Source organism: Anabrus simplex, chromosome X (genome assembly GCF_040414725.1).
Source record: "Anabrus simplex isolate iqAnaSimp1 chromosome X, ASM4041472v1, whole genome shotgun sequence".
NCBI classification, from domain to species: Eukaryota; Metazoa; Arthropoda; class Insecta; order Orthoptera; family Tettigoniidae; genus Anabrus; species Anabrus simplex.
The window spans coordinates 215,595,093-215,617,082 of NC_090279.1; the positions used below are offsets into that span (position 1 = coordinate 215,595,093).

Below are 21,990 nucleotides of genomic sequence, written 5' to 3' on the forward strand. Positions count from 1 at the left end.
AGTTCATCGAAAATAAGGCAGGATCCTTGGTAGTGGCGTATGCTGAGTCCAAGACGTGGGCTACCACTAGACTTAGGTTACCCCTTTGCGATGGTTGCTTTAGTGAATGACAAACCTTTTAAGCGTTTTGAGCTGCAACGAAGAACAGTTTGCTTATGGACAATACAGGATAAACAGGGGCATAATTACCCATACTACATGGCTTTAAGAGTAAAAGAGAAAAGGTTACACATATCCGGACATTAACAAAAGGCAAGCATGCGAAACTCCAACACTCCTGATAGAAATTACTAAAAACCTAAGAGGGCTTACGGCCCAAAGATACAAAGGTTAATCCCATACTACAAGAGGGCGACTAAAGGTGGAGCCTTTAAAGCCGAGACGAGGATTTACAAAATTTAGGGTTTGAAAACTTTAGTCACCCAACTGCAAGGTTGAATGAGAGACGGCAGAGGGTCACCAGTCTTCTTTCCATTTCCCGGTAAGGAATAGAAACATAGTCCTCAGACTTCGCAAAAAATCCTACATTTAAACCACCAGTTTACAAAAGTGCATTAATAGAAAACGGCTAAAACCTTCCCCTCAAACTACCCGCAGGCGCTATCACATGTTGAGGAAAATTCTGCCATTACCTTGTATCGCTGGATATTCTTCAAGCAGGCCGCGCCCCTGCCTCGGAGCAATTCAGACAAGACGGCCCTAAAGTGCCCTGCTTATGTAGTTCTGTAAGGAGAAGCTTTCCGATTAAATTGAACCACACTTTGCTGATAGGCTGGATTCCTGTTCACAACCCCGGTTTTGATTGGCTAGGGAACATATTTACAAGCATCTGGTATTTAGATTACAGTAGAGGAGGAACCAGCTGAAGTGTTGACAGCTTCGGTACATTTAAAAGAAAAACAGTCTTCAGAAAAAGGTTACCAATAACAAAAATGAAATTTCCTAAGTTCTAGGTTTGTTTTTGGTGCGTGTGAGTGAGCTAGCGAATCGATGTTAGAGCCATCTAACTGTAGAAGACAAAATTCTTTGGAAGTTTACAAGTTCAAGTCCGTTGCCACAGATGGCAGTAGAGAAGACGCGCAGTTTAAATAACCGACGAACCGCTGGTATTATTATTATTATTATTATTATTATTATTATTATTATTATTATTATTATTATTATTATCTTAAAATGCACTAAATACATCACACTACCGTCCACCACAGAAACACGTAATACTGATGACGTCCCACCACACAGCGTTGGCGTAAGGAAAGATATTCAGCCGTAAAACTAGACCTAACTACGGTACGGGATGACTAGAATTTAGTAATAGAACAGCAATAATAATGTTACTTTCCCCCTTTGGGTGGGGCCGGTAGAATACACTCACGGTATCTCTAGCCTATCGTAAAACGAGACTAAAAGGGGTCTCAGAGGCTTTCATTTTTGTAGCATTTTTGAGCCTGACATTGTTTCCAGTGATTTGTGTCAGGCTACTCGCTTTCATATTTCTTATCCGACCTCCCTTGGTCAACTGTTGATCTTTTTCTGTCCCGACGGTGTTAGGTTTCCGAGGCCTGGGGAGTCTTTCATTTTCAAGCCCTTTATGGTGCTTCTATTTCTTTGGACAATACATTCATTCTAAGCATTATTGGAACCTTTCAAATTTTGCCTAGGGTGGTTGCCCAATTATACTTCCCCTTGAATCAAGAGAAACTTGATAAACACATTCCTTCAGACCATTTACAAATGAAACTGACCAATTAAAGGATGATGTACATAAAATACAGGCATTAGTGTAAGTAACCACCAAACACACACTTTCCTCGAAATACGGTATACTGGTGATTCAAATTTTGCAAAATGATTGATGATGACATTACATAGATAATAACAGTTTGTATGTAGATACGATAATAAGCTTTTGGGCTCTTTTTTTCTTCCACAGAGAACTTTGTTATGCGTCTTCAAAAGATAATCTCGTAAGACCTCTAAAAATGAATGAAGGGTTGAATGATTTGAGCTTAAGAATGCTTTACCACTAAGTGGTACTCTCGTTCGCCACTAGATGGCTCCCTGAGCGCAGTGCGAACCATTTCGTGATGAGGATAATACGAATTTGGAAAAAATCGGGGAGAAATAATAATAATGAAAGGACACCTATATAAATCCTTAATGGTTGGCAACCCAGACCTGTGGTGTTTAGTGTGGGTAAGCGCTCGAACATCGGGTCGGCGGATACAGGGTGAGTCTGGGCCTACAAGTGGTCACGGCTGGACCGTGGTCCAACAGCTCTGCACTCTGACCGGCCAACCGAGCAGAGGAGGGATGGCCACGGCCCTACGCCTCTGAATTCGGGAGACGGAGAGGGACTGCTCCCCACCTTCGGTTGTCTTGAAAATTGTTTTCCGTGGTTTTTCATTCTCCTGCGCTAAGGTGAATGCCGAGACAGTTCCTAGTATAGGCAACGAACGTCTACCCCCTCACTTTCTCCAATCATCTCCTGGTCTGAGAGACGGCGTCACCGTCTAAGAGGCTCACCTCCCCCTTCAAGGAAGGAATGAAAACACGTTAGTGGTAGTCGAACATCTTGGAACGCGACACAGATAGGGCGTGCTCAGCTATTGCTGATTTGTCTGGCTGGTTGAGACGTATATTACGTTGGCTATGTTTTTTTCCTATTGGCTTTACGTCCCACCGACATAGATATGTCTTATGGCGACGATGGGACAGGAAAGGGTTAGGACTGGAAAGGAAGCGGCCGTGGCCTTAAGGTACAGCCTTTGCCTGGTGTGAAAATGGTAAACCACGGAAAACCATGGTCAGGGCTGCCGACAGTGGAGTTCGAATCTATTATCTCCCGAATACTGGATACTGGCCGCGACTGCAGCTATCGAGCTCGGTATATTACGTTGGTGTTCCTTGATACGAGTACCAATCGAACCGGAATATTTGGCCAATGTATACCTTGCCGAAAGTACAGGGAATTTGTACACTCCAGGGTGTATTTTGTATGGCTTATTACTAAGAGTGGTGCAGCCTTTGTAAGGCAGACCCTTCAGCGGTGACGGGCACCATGTGCTATAAGTACAATGTATCTTTTTTAAAAAAGGAAATAAGATCTTGCACGGAGAAACTGTATTTTACAGGCAGATAAAAGAATACAATCATAATACACATTGCTATTCAACATACTCACTATTCTTATCCAAGCTCTTGTTCCTCTACATCAAGACATCGATGTTGGCAAGACAAAAATCTGCTTCCAGTTTCTGAAGCCACGTCATGACGTTCATCCTTGTGCTTCATCAACGATCCGAAGAGATGAAAATCACTGGAGGCCTGGTCGGACGATCATCGCTCAGCCCAGCTCGACAAGGTTTGCCTTTTCCTATGTGAGATAAAGGGAATAAAGCTGTTTCTTTCTTTGGGGGGGGGGGGTGCCGTGAGGCTCCTCCCCGCCTCACAGCCCGTGGTGACCTACCTGTTTGGACAAATGACCGACAAGCGAGTACTAACGCAGGAACATAGCCTAGTACAAGAGTACAGAATAACTTGAGGTGCAAAGGCTAGTCTTCTGCCAGCTACTTCCACCCCTCCGTAAAGGAGAAGTTATGAGAAACCTCCCTAAACCCACCAGGCAATCCCATATCTCCTTTCGGCACTGGTTACCCTGTCGCGGTCATACCAAGACATCCCCGGCGCTAGACCACTGCCGCTCAAGAGCCACTGTCACCCCCGGTCCATGGCCGCCTGCAAGGCTTTCAAGGTAAAAACTGGAGAAGATAATAAAATATAAAAAGAAATTTGACGCGCGGTCTAGAAAGAATAAATAAAAAAAACAGTCTTGCAAACGACCATGCGGATGGCCAGTAATGCGAAAACTCTTCCCAAAGAAGCTACTTCGCATACCCCCTTCAAATTAGGATATTATTGTAGCCACCGCTTATAACATTAAGGACGGACCGTATAGAGAATGTGGTGCCGCACCATTGTTGTCACAGCGCTGGTAGACCGTCGGGGTCTGAAATGAACAAGAACCGGGCGAGTTGGCCGTGCGCGTAGAGGCGCGCGGCTGTGAGCTTGCATCCGGGAGATAGTAGGTTCGAATCCCACTATCGGCAGCCCTGAAGATGGTTTTCCGTAGTTTCCCATTTTCACACCAGGCAAATGCTGGGGCTGTACCTTAATTAAGGCCACGGCCGCTTCCTTCCAACTCCTAGGCCTTTCCTATCCCATCGTCGCCATAAGACCTATCTGTGTCGGTGCGACGTAAAGCCCCTAGCAAAAAAAAAAAAGAACAAGAGTTGATCAACTGAGGTCGGGTAGGACAGATGACAGTGAGGAGCCTGGAACAAGCAATGTCAGGGCTCAGCTAAAGACCCTGTGGTCGCCAACCCACGCTCCCAAGTTAAGAGTCCCTGGAGCCCCTTTTAGTCGCCAGTTACGACAGGCAGGTGTTATCGTGGGTGTTATTCTACGGCCCCCACCCACAAGGCAAGTTAAAGTACACTGACTGACAGAGCAAATGCAACACCAAGAAGGAGTGGTTCGAAAGGGATGAAAGTTGGGGAAAAAACAGAGACGGCATGGACGAATAATTGATGTTTATTTCAAACCGATATGCAGGTTACACAATGCGCACGGCATCGACTCAGTAGGATGTAGGACCACCGCGAGCGGCGATGCACGCAGAAACACGTCGAGGTACAGAGTCAATAAGAGTGCGGATGGTGTCCTGAGGGATGGTTCTCCATTCTCTGTCAACCATTTGCCACAGTTGGTCGTCCGTACGAGGCTGGGGCAGAGTTTGCAAACGGCGTCCAATGAGATCCCACACGTGTTCGATTGGTGAGAGATCCGGAGAGTACGCTGGCCACGGAAGCATCTGTACACCTCGTAGAGCCTGTTGGGAGATGCGAGCAGTGTGTGGGTGGGCATTATCCTGCTGAAACAAAGCATTTGGCAGCCCCTGAAGGTACGGGAGTGCCACCGGCCGCAGCACATGCTGCACGTAGTGGTGGGCATTTAACGTGCCCTGAATACGCACTAGAGGTGACGTGGAATCATACGCAATAGCGCCCCAAACCATGATGCCGCGTTGTCTAGCGGTAGGGCGCTCCACAGTTACTGCCGGATTTGACCTTTCTCCACGCCGACGCCACACTCGTTTGCGGTGACTATCACTGACAGAGTCCGACTCGTTGGCTGAACGGTCAGCGTACTGGCCTTCGGTTCAGAGGGTCCCGGGTTCGATTCCCGGCCGGGTCGGGGATTTTAACCTTAATTGGTAAATTCCTACGGCACGGGGGCTGGGTGTATGTGTTGTCTTCATCACCATTTCATCCTCATCACGACGCGCAGGTCGCCTACTGGAGTCAAATAGAAAGACCTGCAACTGGCGAGCCGAACCCGTCCTGGGATATGCCGGCACTAAAAGCCATACGACATTTCATCACTGACAGAACAGAAGCGTGACTCATCGGAGAACACGACGTTCCGCCATTCCCTCATCCAAGTCGCTCTAGCCCGGCACCATGCCAGGCGTGCACGTCTATGCTGTGGAGTCAATGGTAGTCTTCTGAGCGGACGCCGGGAGTGCAGGCCTCCTTCAACCAATCGACGGGAAATTGTTCTGGTCGATATTGGAACAGCCAGGGTGTCTTGCACATGCTGAAGAATGGCGGTTGACGTGGCGTGCGGGGCTGCCACCGCTTGGCGGCGGATGCGCCAATCCTCGCGTGCTGACGTCACTCGGGCTGCGCCTGGATCCCTCGCACGTGCCACATGTCCCTGCGCCAACCATCTTCGCCACAGGCGCTGCACCGTGGACACATCCCTATGGGTATCGGCTGCGATTTGACGAAGCGACCAACCTGCCCTTCTCAGCCCGATCACCATACCCCTCGTAAAGTCGTCTGTCTGCTGGAAATGCCTCCGTTGACGGCGGCCTGGCATTCTTAGCTATACACGTGTCCTGTGGCACACGACAACACGTTCTACAATGACTGTCGGCTGAGAAATCACGGTACGAAGTGGGCCATTCGCCAACGCCGTGTCCCATTTATCGTTCGCTACGTGCGCAGCACAGCGGCGCATTTCACATCATGAGCATACCTCAGTGACGTCAGTCTACCCTGCAATTGGCATAAAGTTCTGACCACTCCTTCTTGGTGTTGCATTTGCTCTGTCAGTCAGTGTATATTAAAGCTCCTGCAAACTTTACGTCTGGTAGAAGAGAAATAACTGACATGGCGAGCGTCACATCTGGACTAGCATTCATCTCTGGTCTTTTGGAGGTAATTTCCGCAATATTAACGTTGTTACTGCTGACTGACTGGATACTAAGGAATAGTACAGGGCATCATTTTAAGGAGGTTGTCAAGAAAGGTTATTTAGGGGATGTAGTAAGGATGGAAAGGAGAGGGCGTATAAGTCTCTGGTAAGACCCCAGAGTATGGGATACTCACCAGGACTACTTGATACGAGAACTGGAAAGGAAAGGAAAAGAAAGCAGCACGATTTGTTCTGGGTGATTCCCGACAAAGGAGTAGTGTTACGAAAATGTACAAACTTTGGGCTGGGAAGACTTGGGAGTAAGGAGACGAGATGCTCGACTACGTGGTATGTTTCGAGCTGTCAGTGGTGAGTTCGCGTGGAATGATATAAGTAGATGAATAAGCTTGAGTGGTGTTTTAAAAGTAGGAAAGAAGTATGAAGATAAAGTTGGAATTCAAGGGGAAATAGGGGCAAATATTCGTTTATAGGAAGATGAGTTGGGGATTGGAATAATTTACCAAGGGAGAAGTTCAACATATTTCCGATTTTTTTGCAATTATTGAAGAAAGGACGAGGAAATGTGCCACCTGCACGACTACCCTAAATGCTGATCAGTGGTGATTGATTGATTGATTGATTGATTGATCAGTGGCTTATACTGGCATCAAGACGTGGACTACCAGTAGACTTAGAGACCCCTTTTCGTTGGTAGGTTTACTGAACGGCAAGCCTTCAGCTGTTTGAGCTGCAGGCAATAGCCTACGGAGAAGCCTGTTGTGTTGTGAAATCTGCTTCACAAGCTACTGCCCTGGCCTCTGCTGCTGCCAATACTCAATCCCTGATGAGTGGAGATGGTAGCCGAAGGTTTAGCAAATTAAAGTCCGGCCTTGTGGCTAAATAGATAGAATGCTTGCCTTTGGTCCGATGGCCCCGGATCAATTTCCTGGATCAACCCCCTCATACTGTTAAATCCCCTGGTTTGGGGACTGGGTGTTTATGACGTCTTCGCCATTAATTTTATCCTCATTAGGACACTACGAACCCTACACAGATGCCATGCGCCATTATTATTATTATTATTATTATTATTATTATTATTATTATTATTATTATTATTATTATTATTATTATTATTATTATTATTATTAAATACAAATGCTGAATTTTACTTCGGTCGCACCCATCGTTCACTGGTTTATTAGCTTCATCGGGAGATCAGTGGTGGTGACTGACCCATGATCACGGGTTCGATTCTAACCAGCAAAAGAGAACCTGAAAGATTGCATTTCATTTTAGCAGTTGTACCTATAAAAATAAAACTATATTGCTCCTATAACAGCAGCCCTCCAGTGTCTTCCTACAAGGATGTAGAAGGAAACGGGAGTGAAATACCAGCACTCTGTTATCCATATGATTAAGTCAGAAGTATGAGATGAGGAAGTATATATGATGAGTAACGCATGGGTGATAGTAGTGGCGATCTGACGGACCGAAGCCTAGCACACCTATCCCCCCCGGTCCCCGCTCCTGACCGATATCCAGCAGCAAGCCGCGTGGGGCGAGACGAGGGCAGCGGGGCGAGAGCCTGGGCTGCAATATCAGTCTCCGACTCTACCGTATTTGTCTCCGACGCCTTGCTCTCAGAAATACGTGCGACGTTTTTTCTCACTGCTTTCAAGTTTTGTAAATGGAACAATGTATCAGATGCTTACGGTACATTATAATGTGCTTTAGACGTCCATCATTCTCAAGTGAGATTTCGTCTTCACTGATAGCCTTGGTAGCCCTCAGTATACGCCACTGGAGGACAAACAGATATATACAGGGCTATTCAGCTAAGTTGTCAACCTTAAACAACTTCTGATCTGTTAAAGATATAGACATTCCGTTTGTAATACTTAAATTGCATTAAGGGGCCCATAAACTTTTTTTAAAAAAATGGGAGTATACCGGTACCAATTTCACCCAATAGAACAACTAAGAATCAAGGAAACTTTCAATGATGTGCTTATTTTGCAAATCTGGCGAGTATTTTTGGAGATGTTAAAATGTTTCATGAGAGAGGGCATTAGACAGAACACGATGCGCCACTCGCTTTGATGTAGAAAAATGCTTGTTGCAAGACTCACGCCTTATTGACAAACACAAATACCTACCTCACCGCGTTCTGAGTGGCTGTATATGCATTTCCCTGCGTGATGGAAGTGGTTGAAAAGGGGGAGAATAACTGAAACGTATTGTCTAAACGGCTGTGTATGCTAGCATACCAGCGTAATTTATTCTCAACTCGACCACTGTCTTATTGTAAGTACATCCATCTTAAACCTATTATGGCTTTAAGGAGGACCTAAGAGCCCAACGATAACGTTCCTTCTAGTTATTTTTTACATCCATTTCGTCTTTTTCCAATTCATCGTCAACGAAACAAAAGTTTTGTAACTCCGAAATGCTGTACATCATACTGTTGTTTATCGGGGCCCTTCCTGACACCAACCGTGTGTGGAGGGATATGATTACTATTAGTATTACGTGTTTCTGTGGTGGTTGGTAGAGTAGTACTCATTCTCTTTGGTAGTGCGTGCTGTCTGAATTTGAAGAGGAGAGTGTTGGGACCGTTGCCTACGTTAGGCAACGGTTGGGACAAACACAAACTCTCGCTCCCAGAGCCAGGAGAATTAATCAGACGCAAATAAAATCCCCAACCCCGTCGGGAATCGAATCCGGGACCCTCCCAACCGAAGGCCTCAACCATTTAGTCAAGGAGTCGGACTATTATTATTTTCTTTCTTCCCCTCTTCCCTGACGAAGATATAAATGGATTAATTAATCATTTCATATCTGAAAATAGTCCCTGCAGAAAAAATAATCTCCTTGATGTACACATTGTGGTTCATCAGGATACTGTATTATAAACGAAACAAGTGATTTAAGGGGCGAAATATTAGGATTATCAGCCTTTCATTATTGAGCGTTTTTAATATGTTTTGTCAACAGCTAAAGAGGAAGGATATTAAATTCGTATATAAACTCCTTGAGCGTGTGGTGTCAAAGTCAGACGCATATTTTTTTACACAGTTTTTAGCGGTGGCGAAGACATCACTGTTTGTTATAAATTTTCTAAAGGCCGGTCTCCACTGTTTAACATTTAACACCAACATGTTAAATTTAACATGTTACAGTTGACATGTATATTGTGATTGTGTCTTCCAATTGACTTTGCATGTTAACTCAGAATGTTGAGTTAACACTTTTAACATGTTGGCGTGTTTTCCGCTCCAAGTGGAAAACATGTCAAGTCAATTCGTTGTTCGTGCGTTGTCGGCACAGCTTCGGCAACTTCCATGATGTTTCCATGCCAACACATAACCTAAACGATGCAAACGACGTGCTCCTCATGAAGTAGTATTATAATTACAACACTCCGCAATACTCCTTCTCTTTGTTATAAGCTACAAATACGGTACACGCACGTGTGTCGTTCTCTCTGCACTATACTAAAATGTCAGAAATGGGGTAGAGCAAGGAGATTACTCTGGACCTAATTAATGATATAATAGAAATGCCTTATTTGTGGGATGTCTCATCAGAGGAATACAGATATAAAGCGAAGAAAGCCGACAGTTTCCAGGAACTCGAAAATATCTATAATTGTTCCCGCGAGTAAATCGAAAAAAAAAAGAAAATAACTAGCGTCCCTCCGCTCCCAGTACAGTCGAGAATTGCAGAAAGTTCAGAAAAATCGGTAGTCGGGAGCGGACGAAGTTTATACCCTGTACTTCAAAGTGGTTTGCTTTTGAAGGTATGAGCAGAGTGAGGGGAGGAAATGTGCCTAATAAAACTGAATTTCTAAATCAAAACAAGAAGCAACAGTGGCAATAACAAATGCCAATTCCTCTTCATCTGAGTCCATTGTCCTTATTTAAAAATACTAGACACCATCTAAATGTATTACCATAAATTGTATGATGAACTACCCGTATATAAACAAAGGATGTCAAGTTTAACATGTTTATTAAGTGTGGACACAATGTTAAATGAAACAGTTTTTGACATTTAACATTTAACATGCTGATGGTGTCACCAGTTAACATTTAACACTTTTAACATTTAACATGTTGTTGTTAAATGTTAATCAGTGGAGACCGGCCTTAAGCATGCTCAGTTTTCGATACTCATGCGCTGCGTAATTTAAAATGGCGTCTGTGGAAGCTGAAGACAGTAAGGAACCCGCTATGGAACCTATGGAAGACGACAAAGATTCTGATAAATCGAGTGATAATGAAGACCCTCCACAAGGAGAGTCATCGGGTGATACATCATCTACCGACGATGAAGCGGAAAATGCCGTGAATATTTTAGAAAATAAGGTATAGTTTTTCTTTACAACCTAACCTATAAAAGATGATATTTTGTTTACATTTCGAATGAAGTTTTTAAAACTCTTCAAACGTCAGTTAAAGTTGGTATGTCTAGAATCGTAATACATGGTTACATTCGCCTCTGATGGTTCTGTTTATGAAGTAGTCTTAAGTTTGACATTTACGAAATTGCTATCAATGGCGGACTGTGACCGTAAACGAACTGAGGAGGCAGTAGCTGTCAATCATTTTACAACTATGCCATTCTCATCCCTTGTTAATAGCACTAGTAGTTTGTAGATGCTGCCTTATGCCGGAGCATAGGGTTTTAATTTTATCGATATACATGTTTTTTTTCCCTGTACGGTATTTTTCTACAAAGTGGGGTGAATTTCCAGTACGTAGACGCACATAGGGGTGTTTTAATTGTTTTGTTTCTATTATACAGCATGAAAGTTCGTAAGTTGTTCGTTGTTCTTATTAATTACTATTTTTGGATTGAAGGTTTTACATCAAATTTGACGCCTACGAATTAGGGTGTTGTTATCGTATCCCGTCAGAAGTCTATAAAAGTCGTAACAATCCCGATTTCAGAGTTAAGTGTAAATATTTTGAAGATTAAAGTTGTTTTAAAGTGACGATTTTAATAATCCTCAGTGGATAATGCTAAAAAGTCTGTTTAATTTATTTGTAATGGAGGGAATCTGATAAATAATTCTTTATTATTTGACCAGTCAGTGTACTAGAAATAATATGTGCAGAAAGAATTATTTGGGGTGGAACTTAACAGTTAAAAAAATAAGCAGGCTGATCAAAGTGGATGCCGTGCGGTTAGGAGCGCGCAGCTAAGAGCTCATATCCGGGAGATAGCAGGTTCGAACCCCACTGTCGGCAGCCCTGAAGATGGTTTTCCATGATTTCACATTTTCACACCAGGCAAATGCTGGGGCTGTACCTTAATTAAGGCCACGGCTGCTTCCTTCCCATTCCTAGGCCTTTCCTGTCCCATCGTCGCCATAAAGCAACTAGAAGGGGATGTAATTTCCTTCCTATTTCAGTTGTACAATTCTCCCATGTAATTTTATTTCTGCATTCCTTGCCATATTGCTATGGGAGGATATTTTCCCTCTTGAACACTTATGTACACTAAAACAGTCTTATCGCAAATATTGTAAAAAATCTTTACGACTATACTGTATTTCAAGAAGTAGAACCTGTTGGTACACATAACATCATTAGAAAATATGACTGGATTGCTAAATTATACAGCGTGATTCAGCCACCCCCTCCAGTGTAGTTTTGTGCAACCCAAAATATTCATTCCGTCCTGAAAACATCTGCCCTGCCTGTATGCCCAGACAGCAAAACTGGATATCTTGGTATTTACCGCCTTGCCATGATAGGACGCCGTAATGTTATAGTCGTATTAAACACAGAAAGACATATGTGTGCGTTCTAGATCATATCGATACCTTAAAGCACACTAGTTCTATGTCCACTTTTAACAAGTTGTGGGAAATCGCAAAACAAAACTTGAAATTGATATTTCGTTATAATCCATTGTTTCTATATGCTATTCCACTGATTTTTTATCAAGCATAATGCATCTGAGCCGTAATTCTAATTCTAAAGAATTTAAGTAAAAACTCTCAATATTTTCTTATTTTAATGTGTTTTTCGCACTTAAGTCGGGACATAGCACAACTGAGCACTAACTGAAGGAAGTGATTTTTGGTTATTTTCTATCTGTTGGGTTTGATCCAGTGTCGCGAACCAAACAGTTTAGGGACCCTACTTGCCGATACGACATCTTACAGTTACTGTTAATCCGGCACATTGGCACTATACAGTCATAGTTTATTTCGTGTTTTGGAAGAATTACGTATTGCCACTGCAGTATTGTTAAAATCCCTAGTCTTAGGTGCTGCCAGTATCCAGTATTCGGGAGATAGTAGGTTCGAACCCCACTGTCGGCAGCCCTGAAAATGGTTTTCAATGGTATCCCATTTTCACACCAGGCAAATGCTGGGGCTGTACCTTAAGGCCATGGCTGCTTCCTTCCAATTCCTAGGCCTTTCCTGTCCCATCGTCGCCGTAAGACCTATCTGTGTCGGTACGACGTAAAGCAAATTGTAAAGAAAAAAGTTCCAATGGCAAATATCTCTGTTATTCTTCATGCAGTGAAACCGAAGGAAACAACATGTACGGTTTTTCTATGTAGGTAATATAAATGGAGAAATTTTACATTTTCTGTTTTAACCCCCGTAATATTGCTACACCATATACTATTGAAATAATATACACTGACTGGTGCAAAACATTGCAACATTTTCATTTCTTGTGTAAAATCTTAATTTATTCCACCAAAATATATCTGTTTTCTAATATTCATCTCCATTTGACAAAAGCTAGATGTTTGGCCAGAGAAAATAGCAAAACGTGTTTTTATGACACACATTAATTCACAGTTTTCCTTACATTTTGCAAGTCTTAAATTTTTTTTTTTTTTTCAAGTTTTCAAGAGTTTACTAAAAACAGCTTTGGCAAATCCGCCTGTCTGTTCTTCTGGACCGATTTGCTTCATTTTTGTTTTATTCTCTCCGGAACTACCTGTCGGTGAATCACGAGACATTGATAAGTCTCTAAGTTCAGCCAACTTTGAGTAATTATAAAATCAAATCTTTAAATGATTATTCCAATAATTGCAGGCAAAAGCTTACCCTAACCCGCAATACATTCTGTTGCTAAGCGACTACACTTTCATTAATATTCTTTCTGATATATGTGATTATCAAATGGAAATTCTAAGTTCCCATGGAGGGAATTAGACATTTTTCCACCAATAGAGCATATAAAAAATCTGATTATCATCCTTAGTAATGTCATTGCATGCAGCCATGTTTGCTTACTACGTGTCAAGCCAGAGAATATACACTTCCTCTGATCATGGAAGAATACTGTTACCTGCTAGATACTCTTTGATTCTCTAACGTTTCCCAGCTACCCAAAATATTCAACAGATGGCAGAGGGTTCCTAATATCTTACATGCTGCTGAGAGAAAAAATACCCATCGTGACGTAAGCCTTAGACATTATCTGGAAACATCTATCGAAGAATAACCTAGCTGCACTAGAAAGAGTGAAGGCCAAAGTTCTTGCCGGGCAAAAAATGCTCCTTCGAGACTAACCTATGTGCTCACAAGACAACTGTTTTCCTAGGACACAGTACCAAGCTTTCCATCAAGAACTGCAGGATAAAAAAGCGAATATCTGGTTTGATTTTTACCAAACAGACGGCATGATGTCAGAATGGATGAATTCTAAGTACGAACTGCGGCATACCTTAACACGCTTCTTGCATGTTCATAATGTTATGCGACCCATTTATAACGAATGCTGCGGAGCAACGCGGGTCGTCTAGTCATTAATAAATTTATGGCCAAGCAAAACAAAGTTAATGTTTATGCTACACTTCGTGAGGACACTGATCCCAACCCCAGTTTCTGTGACGGCCTGTGGATGTGCTCTCACTCCTTCATTTGTGTCACGTTGGCTGACGTATTTCCATACATGCTCCATGGGGTTTATGTCAGGACTGGACAGTCCTGAGTTCAAATTCCTGTTAAAAAATTTAAGGAAAATTGCGAGTTAGTGTGTTTTAAAATATGTTTGGTATTTTCTATATCCAAAAAATTAGCTTTTGTAAAATTTAAGTGAATATTTGTAAACCAATACCTTTCAGTGGAATAAATTCACATTTTATATAAGAAATTAGTAAGAGGGGTATAGTGCGTATTGGTATCACCTAAATATCACTATAAAATTTGTCACAAATGAAACATAATAATTAATTTTACACATATCAAGTGAAAAATCCCTGGCAAATTAAGAAATATATGTTTTTTGGAGAATATTAATACGTACTTTACTACTTTACAAGTACATTTGGTGTTGCGCTCACAGTGACACACGTATGTCTTTTGTCTTACACTTTGAACAATTTCGTGTGTGATATCTGTGTTCACTGAAGTTCTTTGCTTTCGTTTCATTCTTCACTTGTCAATGACATCATTTCATGAATTGTATCGCGATATGCAATATTTAATAGGCGACAAAATGATATGGCCAATGTACATAAGAAAAATTCAGTGGACTAGTGATTTCGTTCGAACAGAAATAAAAATATTTATTGGTCCAGGGATCATGCTATTTTTCTTTTGACCTCCATTTTGCTGTTTGTACTGGCCAAAGATAATGAGAATCTACAGACATAGCACTCCCATTCCACGGTGCTAGCCCTGGACCTGAAGAAAGTAACAAAAGACGGCACCAACAGCGTAGTACGACATAAACCAGTCCTGTCTACAAGCCTTAAATATGTTTTCATATTTCTCAAATAGCGACGGTATTTCTTAATTTGCCAGGGATTTTTCACTTGATATGTGTAAAAGCAATTATTATGTTCCATTTGTGACAAATTTTATAGTGATATTTGGGTGATACCTTTGCGCATCATACCCAGTAAGAGCCTCTGTGGCTCAGGTGACAGTGCACTGTACTCTCACCACTAGGTTCCGTGGTTCAAATTCCGGTCACTCCATGCGAGATTTGTGCTAGAAAAAGCGGAGGTGGGACAGGTTTTTCCCTGTCATCTTTCATTCCAGCAACACTCTCCAATATCATTTCATTTCATCTGTCAATCATTAATCATTGCCCCAGAGGAGTGCGACAGGTTTCGGCAGCCGGCACAATTCCTATCCTCACCGCTAGATGCGGGCTTCGTTCGTTTCGTTCTTGACCCGGTTTGATGACCGGAAACAGGCTGAAGATTTTTTCGTAAGAAATTAATGTTCCACTCAACAATTTGCTTTATATTGCACTGACACAGATAGGTTTTATGGTGACTGTGAGATAGGAGAGGCCTTGGAGTGGTAAGGAACTAACAGTGGTCATAATATTAAGGTACCGCCCCAGCATTTTCCTGCTGTGAAAATGGGAAACGATGGAAAACCATCTTCAGGACTGCCGACATTGGGATTCAAACCCACTATCTCCCGAATGCAATGTTCCATTTTTTATTTCTGGTCAGTGTATTACAGCCTAGTGGTTTTTTTTTTTTTTTTTTTACTTTTAAGTTAACTAAAGAGTGGTATCACATCCCAGCGGAGGTCATCGAACAACAGCAGACTGTTGTAAATTAACTGAGTCGAAACTGAAGAGAGTTGGCCTCAGATATCACATAACCCGGCTATCCATGAAATGACCTGTTGAGTTTCAAGAAATTGTGTTAAGCTATAACTATCTCTTAATGTAGCTCGCCTGGTGGCCATGTTCATGGCGTCAAATCTACCTGGTGCATCACCGCAGTCAGCCGGTTCAAGTCCTGTTGGTTGGAAAAAAAAAATTACCATCGGAATGTTGACTGGCAGCATTGGAGAGGTGGTGATATACAATTTTTAATTTCTAGCTTGCGTGCCAAAAGCCTGGATTCCATTTCAAACCTCTCCTCAACGTTTATATGAAGTGAAGGCAGATGATGCTGTCCGTTGGATGGTGATGCTAAGCCTTGAGCAGACCCCTTGGCGTTATTCAACAGGAGCAGGCTATGTGCCGACTCTCTCCTTACCTCGCATCCAGGCGCGGAGATCGCTTATGTGCGTCAAATAGAAAGTCTTGCGCCAGGCGAGTCAAGTATGTCCTCAGACACTACCAGTTCAGATCCGTATTGAACTGTGATTACAGTAGAGTTAAAATAATGTGTTATTAAGGTCCACCTTTTCAATACATTTTGTTGCTTTCGTACGTGACTGGTAATTAATTCACACCCGTGAATCAGCGAGGCTTGGCCAATTTTCCTATCACTAGAAGTTTTAGTTTTTCATTTCCTGTCATATCAGCTCCCAGTATCATTGTATCCCTTTCTTTACTTGTTAACTGTTCCCAAGAAATCACAAATGCTGTATTCCACAGTTAATGTTGCACAGAATTCGAGTTACAGAGTATTTTTTGTTTTAAGGGAGGAAATGTTTGCTTCGAGAAATTCGTGGAACCAAATTTCAAGTTATAGAGAAATAAATACACTAGAGGAATAGGACAAATGGCCGGGAAATTTAAGTTACTTCAAGATACTGAAAATTTGCTTAATGGAGGTTCGAGATCTCGAGGTTCGACTGTAACTTTCAGCTTTTGTACATCTAATCCAAGAGAAAAACAAAGAGGCAGAATTTTGAAGTGTACAGTCCAGTTTATGTAGATTTTATATAATTATACTAATCTCTTAGGATCTCTTTTCAGGTATCCCAGAATGTGTATGACTACAGTGCCCACGTGGAGCTGATAACATCCCTGAGGAAGATGGGCGAGCTGACTCGGCTGCGGGCTGCTCGAAGTCGGATGTTGGAACACTTCCCTCTGAGTCCAGGTGTTGTACTTCAGTAGATTTTACCATGTTCTATGGTCCTGCAAGAACGTGCGTGATAGTACATGATTTCTGTTGTATTCCAGAGTTGTGGCTAGGTTGGCTGCAAGACGAGCAGAAACTGGCCGAAACTGACGAGGAGAAGGCTGCCGTCACGGAACTGTTTGAGAAAGCTGTCAAGGATTATCTTTGTAAGTAAATCATGTATGGAAATGCCTTGTCGTCGTGCACTGTCCCCGCTCCTCCACCCAGGTGTCAGGCTCGAGCCTGGATGCACGAGTGGGGACGGTGGCAACTTCACTGTTCTCTAATGCTGCCTGCTCCCTCACTTGCCACCACAATGCTGCATGCATCATCAGCATTGAGGAGGTAGTCCTCAGATAATATCCCTACTTCTTAAGGCGGGTACAGTCTTACACACCCAACTCTGTAACGTAACCTTATTGCGTGCCAACGTTAAACGGGGCGATGTTACGCAGCGCTGTTGCAAGGTAAACTATTCCACCGTGCACTATTGACCGTGATGTGTAACCTACTAGCGTTTCGCCTGTTGAGCTACAGTAATACAGTTAATACAGCTTTTAAGTATTGAGATAGCTGCAGCAGCCTATATTTATTTGCATTATGTAAGCAAACCGAGACGGAAACACAGGCAGTGATGGCAGACTCAGTTATATACACGTGGAACTACATAGGGTGGTGCAAATTTGCTGGTTGTCATGAAGTTTCAGACAGTTAGTGGGCATTATAAATTTTTTACCAGAATGTTGCCTACAGTCCGATGCCATATTTTATAGGTAATATTATATAGTTTTATTTATACACATACTTGACCCTGTTCTCATGCTCTTCTTTATTGTTCCTGTCTTCCATTGGAGTGGAGAAAGCAAGGGCGTCATTTTCTTCTGGCTTTCTTGGGCTGTTGTGTTCAGTTCCATAGCTATCTTCTCCCAAGCATCATTTCTTAAAATTTTGTTGAAATGGTTGGGATGGCCAGCTAGCCACAGAATTACTGTACCTCTACTTTTCAATAAATTGCAGTGTGTTCTGCTTGGTCCACTCCATGTTTACTGATCAAGCAGACAGATGCGAATGAGTGTTGCGTCCCAAAGTTCTGTGTACGTCCAAGCTTGCTGTAACTTCTGCGCATGCAGCTCGTTGATGCGATGCTTAAAAACCCCCAAGCAGTGGAACGCAGCAAACCTCTTTTCCGTATAGTTCATGTTGTGGACTAAGTTATGCACGATATAGATGTTGATTCCAATATCGAACCTGCAATTTTTGTCCCGAATGAGTAAATTTATAATACCAATATAAATGGTCTGTTGGTGGGCATTATAAATTTTCCAGCTAACTCATTCCTGGTTGCCCGAGTGTGCTAATTTGGGCTTGTCATTTGGTAAATAGCACACCTACCAAGACGCATGGCTGGTTTATACCAGGAGTCACCGGCAGTGCCAATACACTACAGGAGACTTTGTCTCATTACCAAAAGTTGATGCCTGCTTGGCCATAGGGAAATATATGTGCCTCTGATGGTTTTTTATGGACAAATGAGCGCTGCGTACTGGTACACGTACGAATTTGGTTGGGTTAATCAATGCTGAGACATGCCTCCCGCTGGAGCCTCCTGTGGGCGGAGGAGGTAGAATAACATCCACATTATTCCCTGCCTGTTGTAAGAGGCGACTAAAAGTGCTCCAGGGGTTCTTGGCTTTGAAGCGTGGGTTGGCAACCATGGGGTCAGGCTCCTTACTTTCATCTATCCTATCCGACCTCCCTTGGTCAAATCTTGTTCTTTTCTGACCCTGACGGTATTAGTCGCCAGGTCTAGTGAGGCTTTCATTTTCACGCCTTTCATGGTCCTTATCTTTCTTTGGCCGATACCTTCATTTTTCGAAGTGTCGAATCCCTTCCACTTTTTCTGTCTGATTAGTGTTATATAGAGGATGGTTGTCCAGTTGTACTTCCTCTTAAAACAATAATCACCACCACCGCCACTCATGGGAGCTACTCTTCACAAATGTACTTGGAACATATTGAAAGAATGTGAAATATGGCTTAGTATTGTGGAACTCTTTAAACATCCTGCATCGTAACCTGTACTTTTCATGGTTTTGTTTCATTTTCCAAGATTTTAAAAATTTATTTTGCAATTTAATAACTGAATAGTGTATGCATAACAAATTTTTTAAAATATCGAGTGGCTTGTTGAATCGAAACAGACTTTCAACGTATTAGGTCGTGTTACGTACATGTAGTACGTGTTGAAGAGATGTTAAGTACAGAACAAAAATGGCCAGCCAGACACCAGTGGGATCCGAACCCACAACCTCCCGATTTCGCGTCGGTTGCTCTACCAATTGAGCTATGGTGGCCTAGGCCATCGTTGTTCCGTTTGAAAGGATCTGAGCTACAGGTCTGGCACTGCTGCTAGCACACTGTAGAGTGCGTTTAAGTCGCCCGTTGTGGGGCATGTCAGTGAATATTGAATTTTCACGACCGCATTGTAATCGAAACAGACTTTCAACGTATTAGGTCGTGTTACGTACATGTAGTACGTGTTGAAGAGATGTTAAGTACAGAACAAAAATGGCCAGCCGGACACCAGTGGGATCCGAACCCACAACCTCCCGATTTTGCGTCGGTTGCTGTTATATCAGTTTTAAATTAATAGTTATTAAACATGCAAAAATTAGGAATAATCATGCAGCTGCAGGAAAATGCAGCATAACTAAAGCCAGTATTTGACATTAGCGTAAAGACAAAGATTGCTTAAAAAATGTACTCTACAAGAAAAGCATTCAGAGGCCCACAGCAAGGGTGTTTTAAGGAAGGGGAAGATGAAATGCGAGATATTTGCATGAAAAACGCAGGTGGGGATGGCCATAACATGAGATGCAATACAAATGCGGGCTCGCAAACTGGCACAACAAAGAGGAATTCCCAGAACATTCAAAGGTAGTATCAGATGACACTGATGAAAATGATTACAGAAGTAGCTAGAATGTACATGATACTTGTATTTACTCTTTTCTGAAATTAAATTTATTTGTTATAAGATTATGATTTCACAAAGCAATTTTTAAGCCCAATTGTAATTTTTTGAAGGAAAAAATGGGGGTCGTCTTGGACTCGGAGAAATACAGGAAGTGTTTTACAGTGTATTATTTCTGTTTTCTCACATTTTTAACCTTGTGCTTTTCTTTGTGTTCCAGCTGTCGATATATGGCTGGAGTTTGCTCAGTTCACCATTGGCTGCATGGGTCAGAAGGACGGAGTCGATAACGTTCGTGCTGTGTTCGAACGTGCACTCACTGCTGCCGGTCTGCACGTCACCAAGGGCGTTGTCCTGTGGGAGGCGTATCGAGAGTTTGAAAATGTCATGACAGCCATGCTAGAGGTAATATTCACCTTCGTTTTCCAGTCTACTTAGGCTCAGCATCATACGTGAATAAGCCCAGTTTTACAGCTGGATGCCTTTCCCTAATGTGGTGGTTTGTCATGTGATGTAACTGAAGACGTGTGTTGAGACAATGACAGACACCCAGTACAGAGCTAGAGGAATGAACCATTCTTGGTTAAAATCCCTGATCTGGCCTGGAATTGAACCTCGGTACCTGTGATTGAAGGCCATTCAGTCAAGGAGCTGGCAGAGGTAACATTGCGTTACTTTCAAGATTTCGTCGCCATAAGACCTATCTGTGTCAGTGCGACGTAAAGCCCCTAACAGTATCCAGTATTCGGGAGATAGTAGGTTCGAACCCCACTGTCGGCAGCCCTGAAGATGGTCCGTGGTTTCCCATTTTCACACCAAGCAAATGCTGGGGCTGTACCTTAATTAAGGCCACGGCCGCTTCCTTCCCACTCCTAGCCCTTTCCTGTCCCATCGTCGCCATAAGACCTATCTGTGTCGGTGCGACGTAAAGCAAGTAGGAAAAAAAAAAAAAAATTTCAAAATTAATTCAGAACGAACCTTTCAGGTCTCGTAACTTGTGATAATGCTGTATATGGGATGTATCAGTGACAAACTCCTGTCAACCTCTCTTGATCATCACTTGTTTGCTTAACCGTTTCGTTGCTTTACTCGCGTTTGCTACCCTCTGTGGGTGAGGGACGCAGAGAAAGAATACATCCACGGTATCCCCTGCGTGTCATAAGAGGCTACTAAAAGGGGCGACTAGAGGATGATTGAATTAGTACCATCACACAAGGAATATCATGGGTCGCCTTTACTTCCATGTAGTACCATTATGTTAGGTACACAATAATAATAATAATAATAATAATAATAATAATAATAATAATAATAGGTACACAATAGGTTTGTTATTAGTAGCAACAGAGATTGATTCAGTATGAGTTTTATAGTACCCGTGATTAGTTACCACTATATGCGGAACATGACGGGCTTACGTTGGCTGTGATTAGTACCACTATATAGGCGGCATTGTGTGTTTGCATTGCCTGCGATTAGTACCCACTATGTGAGGACACCACGGGATAATACGAGTCCTTATTGTTAGTACACCTATGCGAGGAAATCTATGGATTTGCATTGCCTATGAGTGGCATCGTAATGTGAGAAACACTCTAGGTCTGTATTACCTGTGAGTAGTACCACAATATGTGGAACACCGTAAGTCTACGTTACTCGTGATTAGTTCCGCTACATGAGAAATACCATGGTTCTACTTTACTAGTGATAAGTACAATTATGAGAGGTGTTGACCTGGGTTTTGGTCCCTTTAGACAACAAGCATCATCGATTCAGGAGTGTGCTTTGTAAGCAGCCCTTTGGTCAGTATATACTATTATTTCAAGGTAGTGTCTGGAAGGGTGAGGCATTGCAGTCGTATCTGTTGATTGTTTTATGTTCATAATCATTGTTCATCATCTCTTTTCTTGAATTCTGGTCAGTGGATTAATTGATTTTTTTTTTTAAATTTT

At 42.5% G+C, this 21,990-nt stretch overlaps 1 protein-coding gene and 1 non-coding gene across 4 annotated transcripts in view; one reads left to right on the forward strand and one right to left on the reverse strand.

Annotated features, from left to right (window-relative positions):
* The first annotated feature begins 10,419 nt into the window (after positions 1–10,419).
* LOC136885906 (squamous cell carcinoma antigen recognized by T-cells 3) overlaps positions 10,420–21,990 on the forward strand; it is a 115,643-nt gene continuing 104,072 nt past the window's right edge. For all 3 annotated transcript variants that reach the window (XM_067158594.2, XM_067158595.2, XM_067158596.2), the window contains exons 1-4: positions 10,420–10,631; positions 16,917–17,043; positions 17,127–17,231; positions 20,259–20,443. In XM_067158594.2, coding sequence (XP_067014695.2) covers positions 10,458–10,631; positions 16,917–17,043; positions 17,127–17,231; positions 20,259–20,443 — 591 coding nt within the window. In that variant the 5' untranslated portion in view covers positions 10,420–10,457. The remainder of the gene's footprint in view (positions 10,632–16,916; positions 17,044–17,126; positions 17,232–20,258; positions 20,444–21,990) is intronic.
* On the reverse strand, positions 19,342–19,418 carry TRNAS-CGA (transfer RNA serine (anticodon CGA)). The gene has a single exon. It is a non-coding gene; the product is annotated as a tRNA-Ser (tRNA).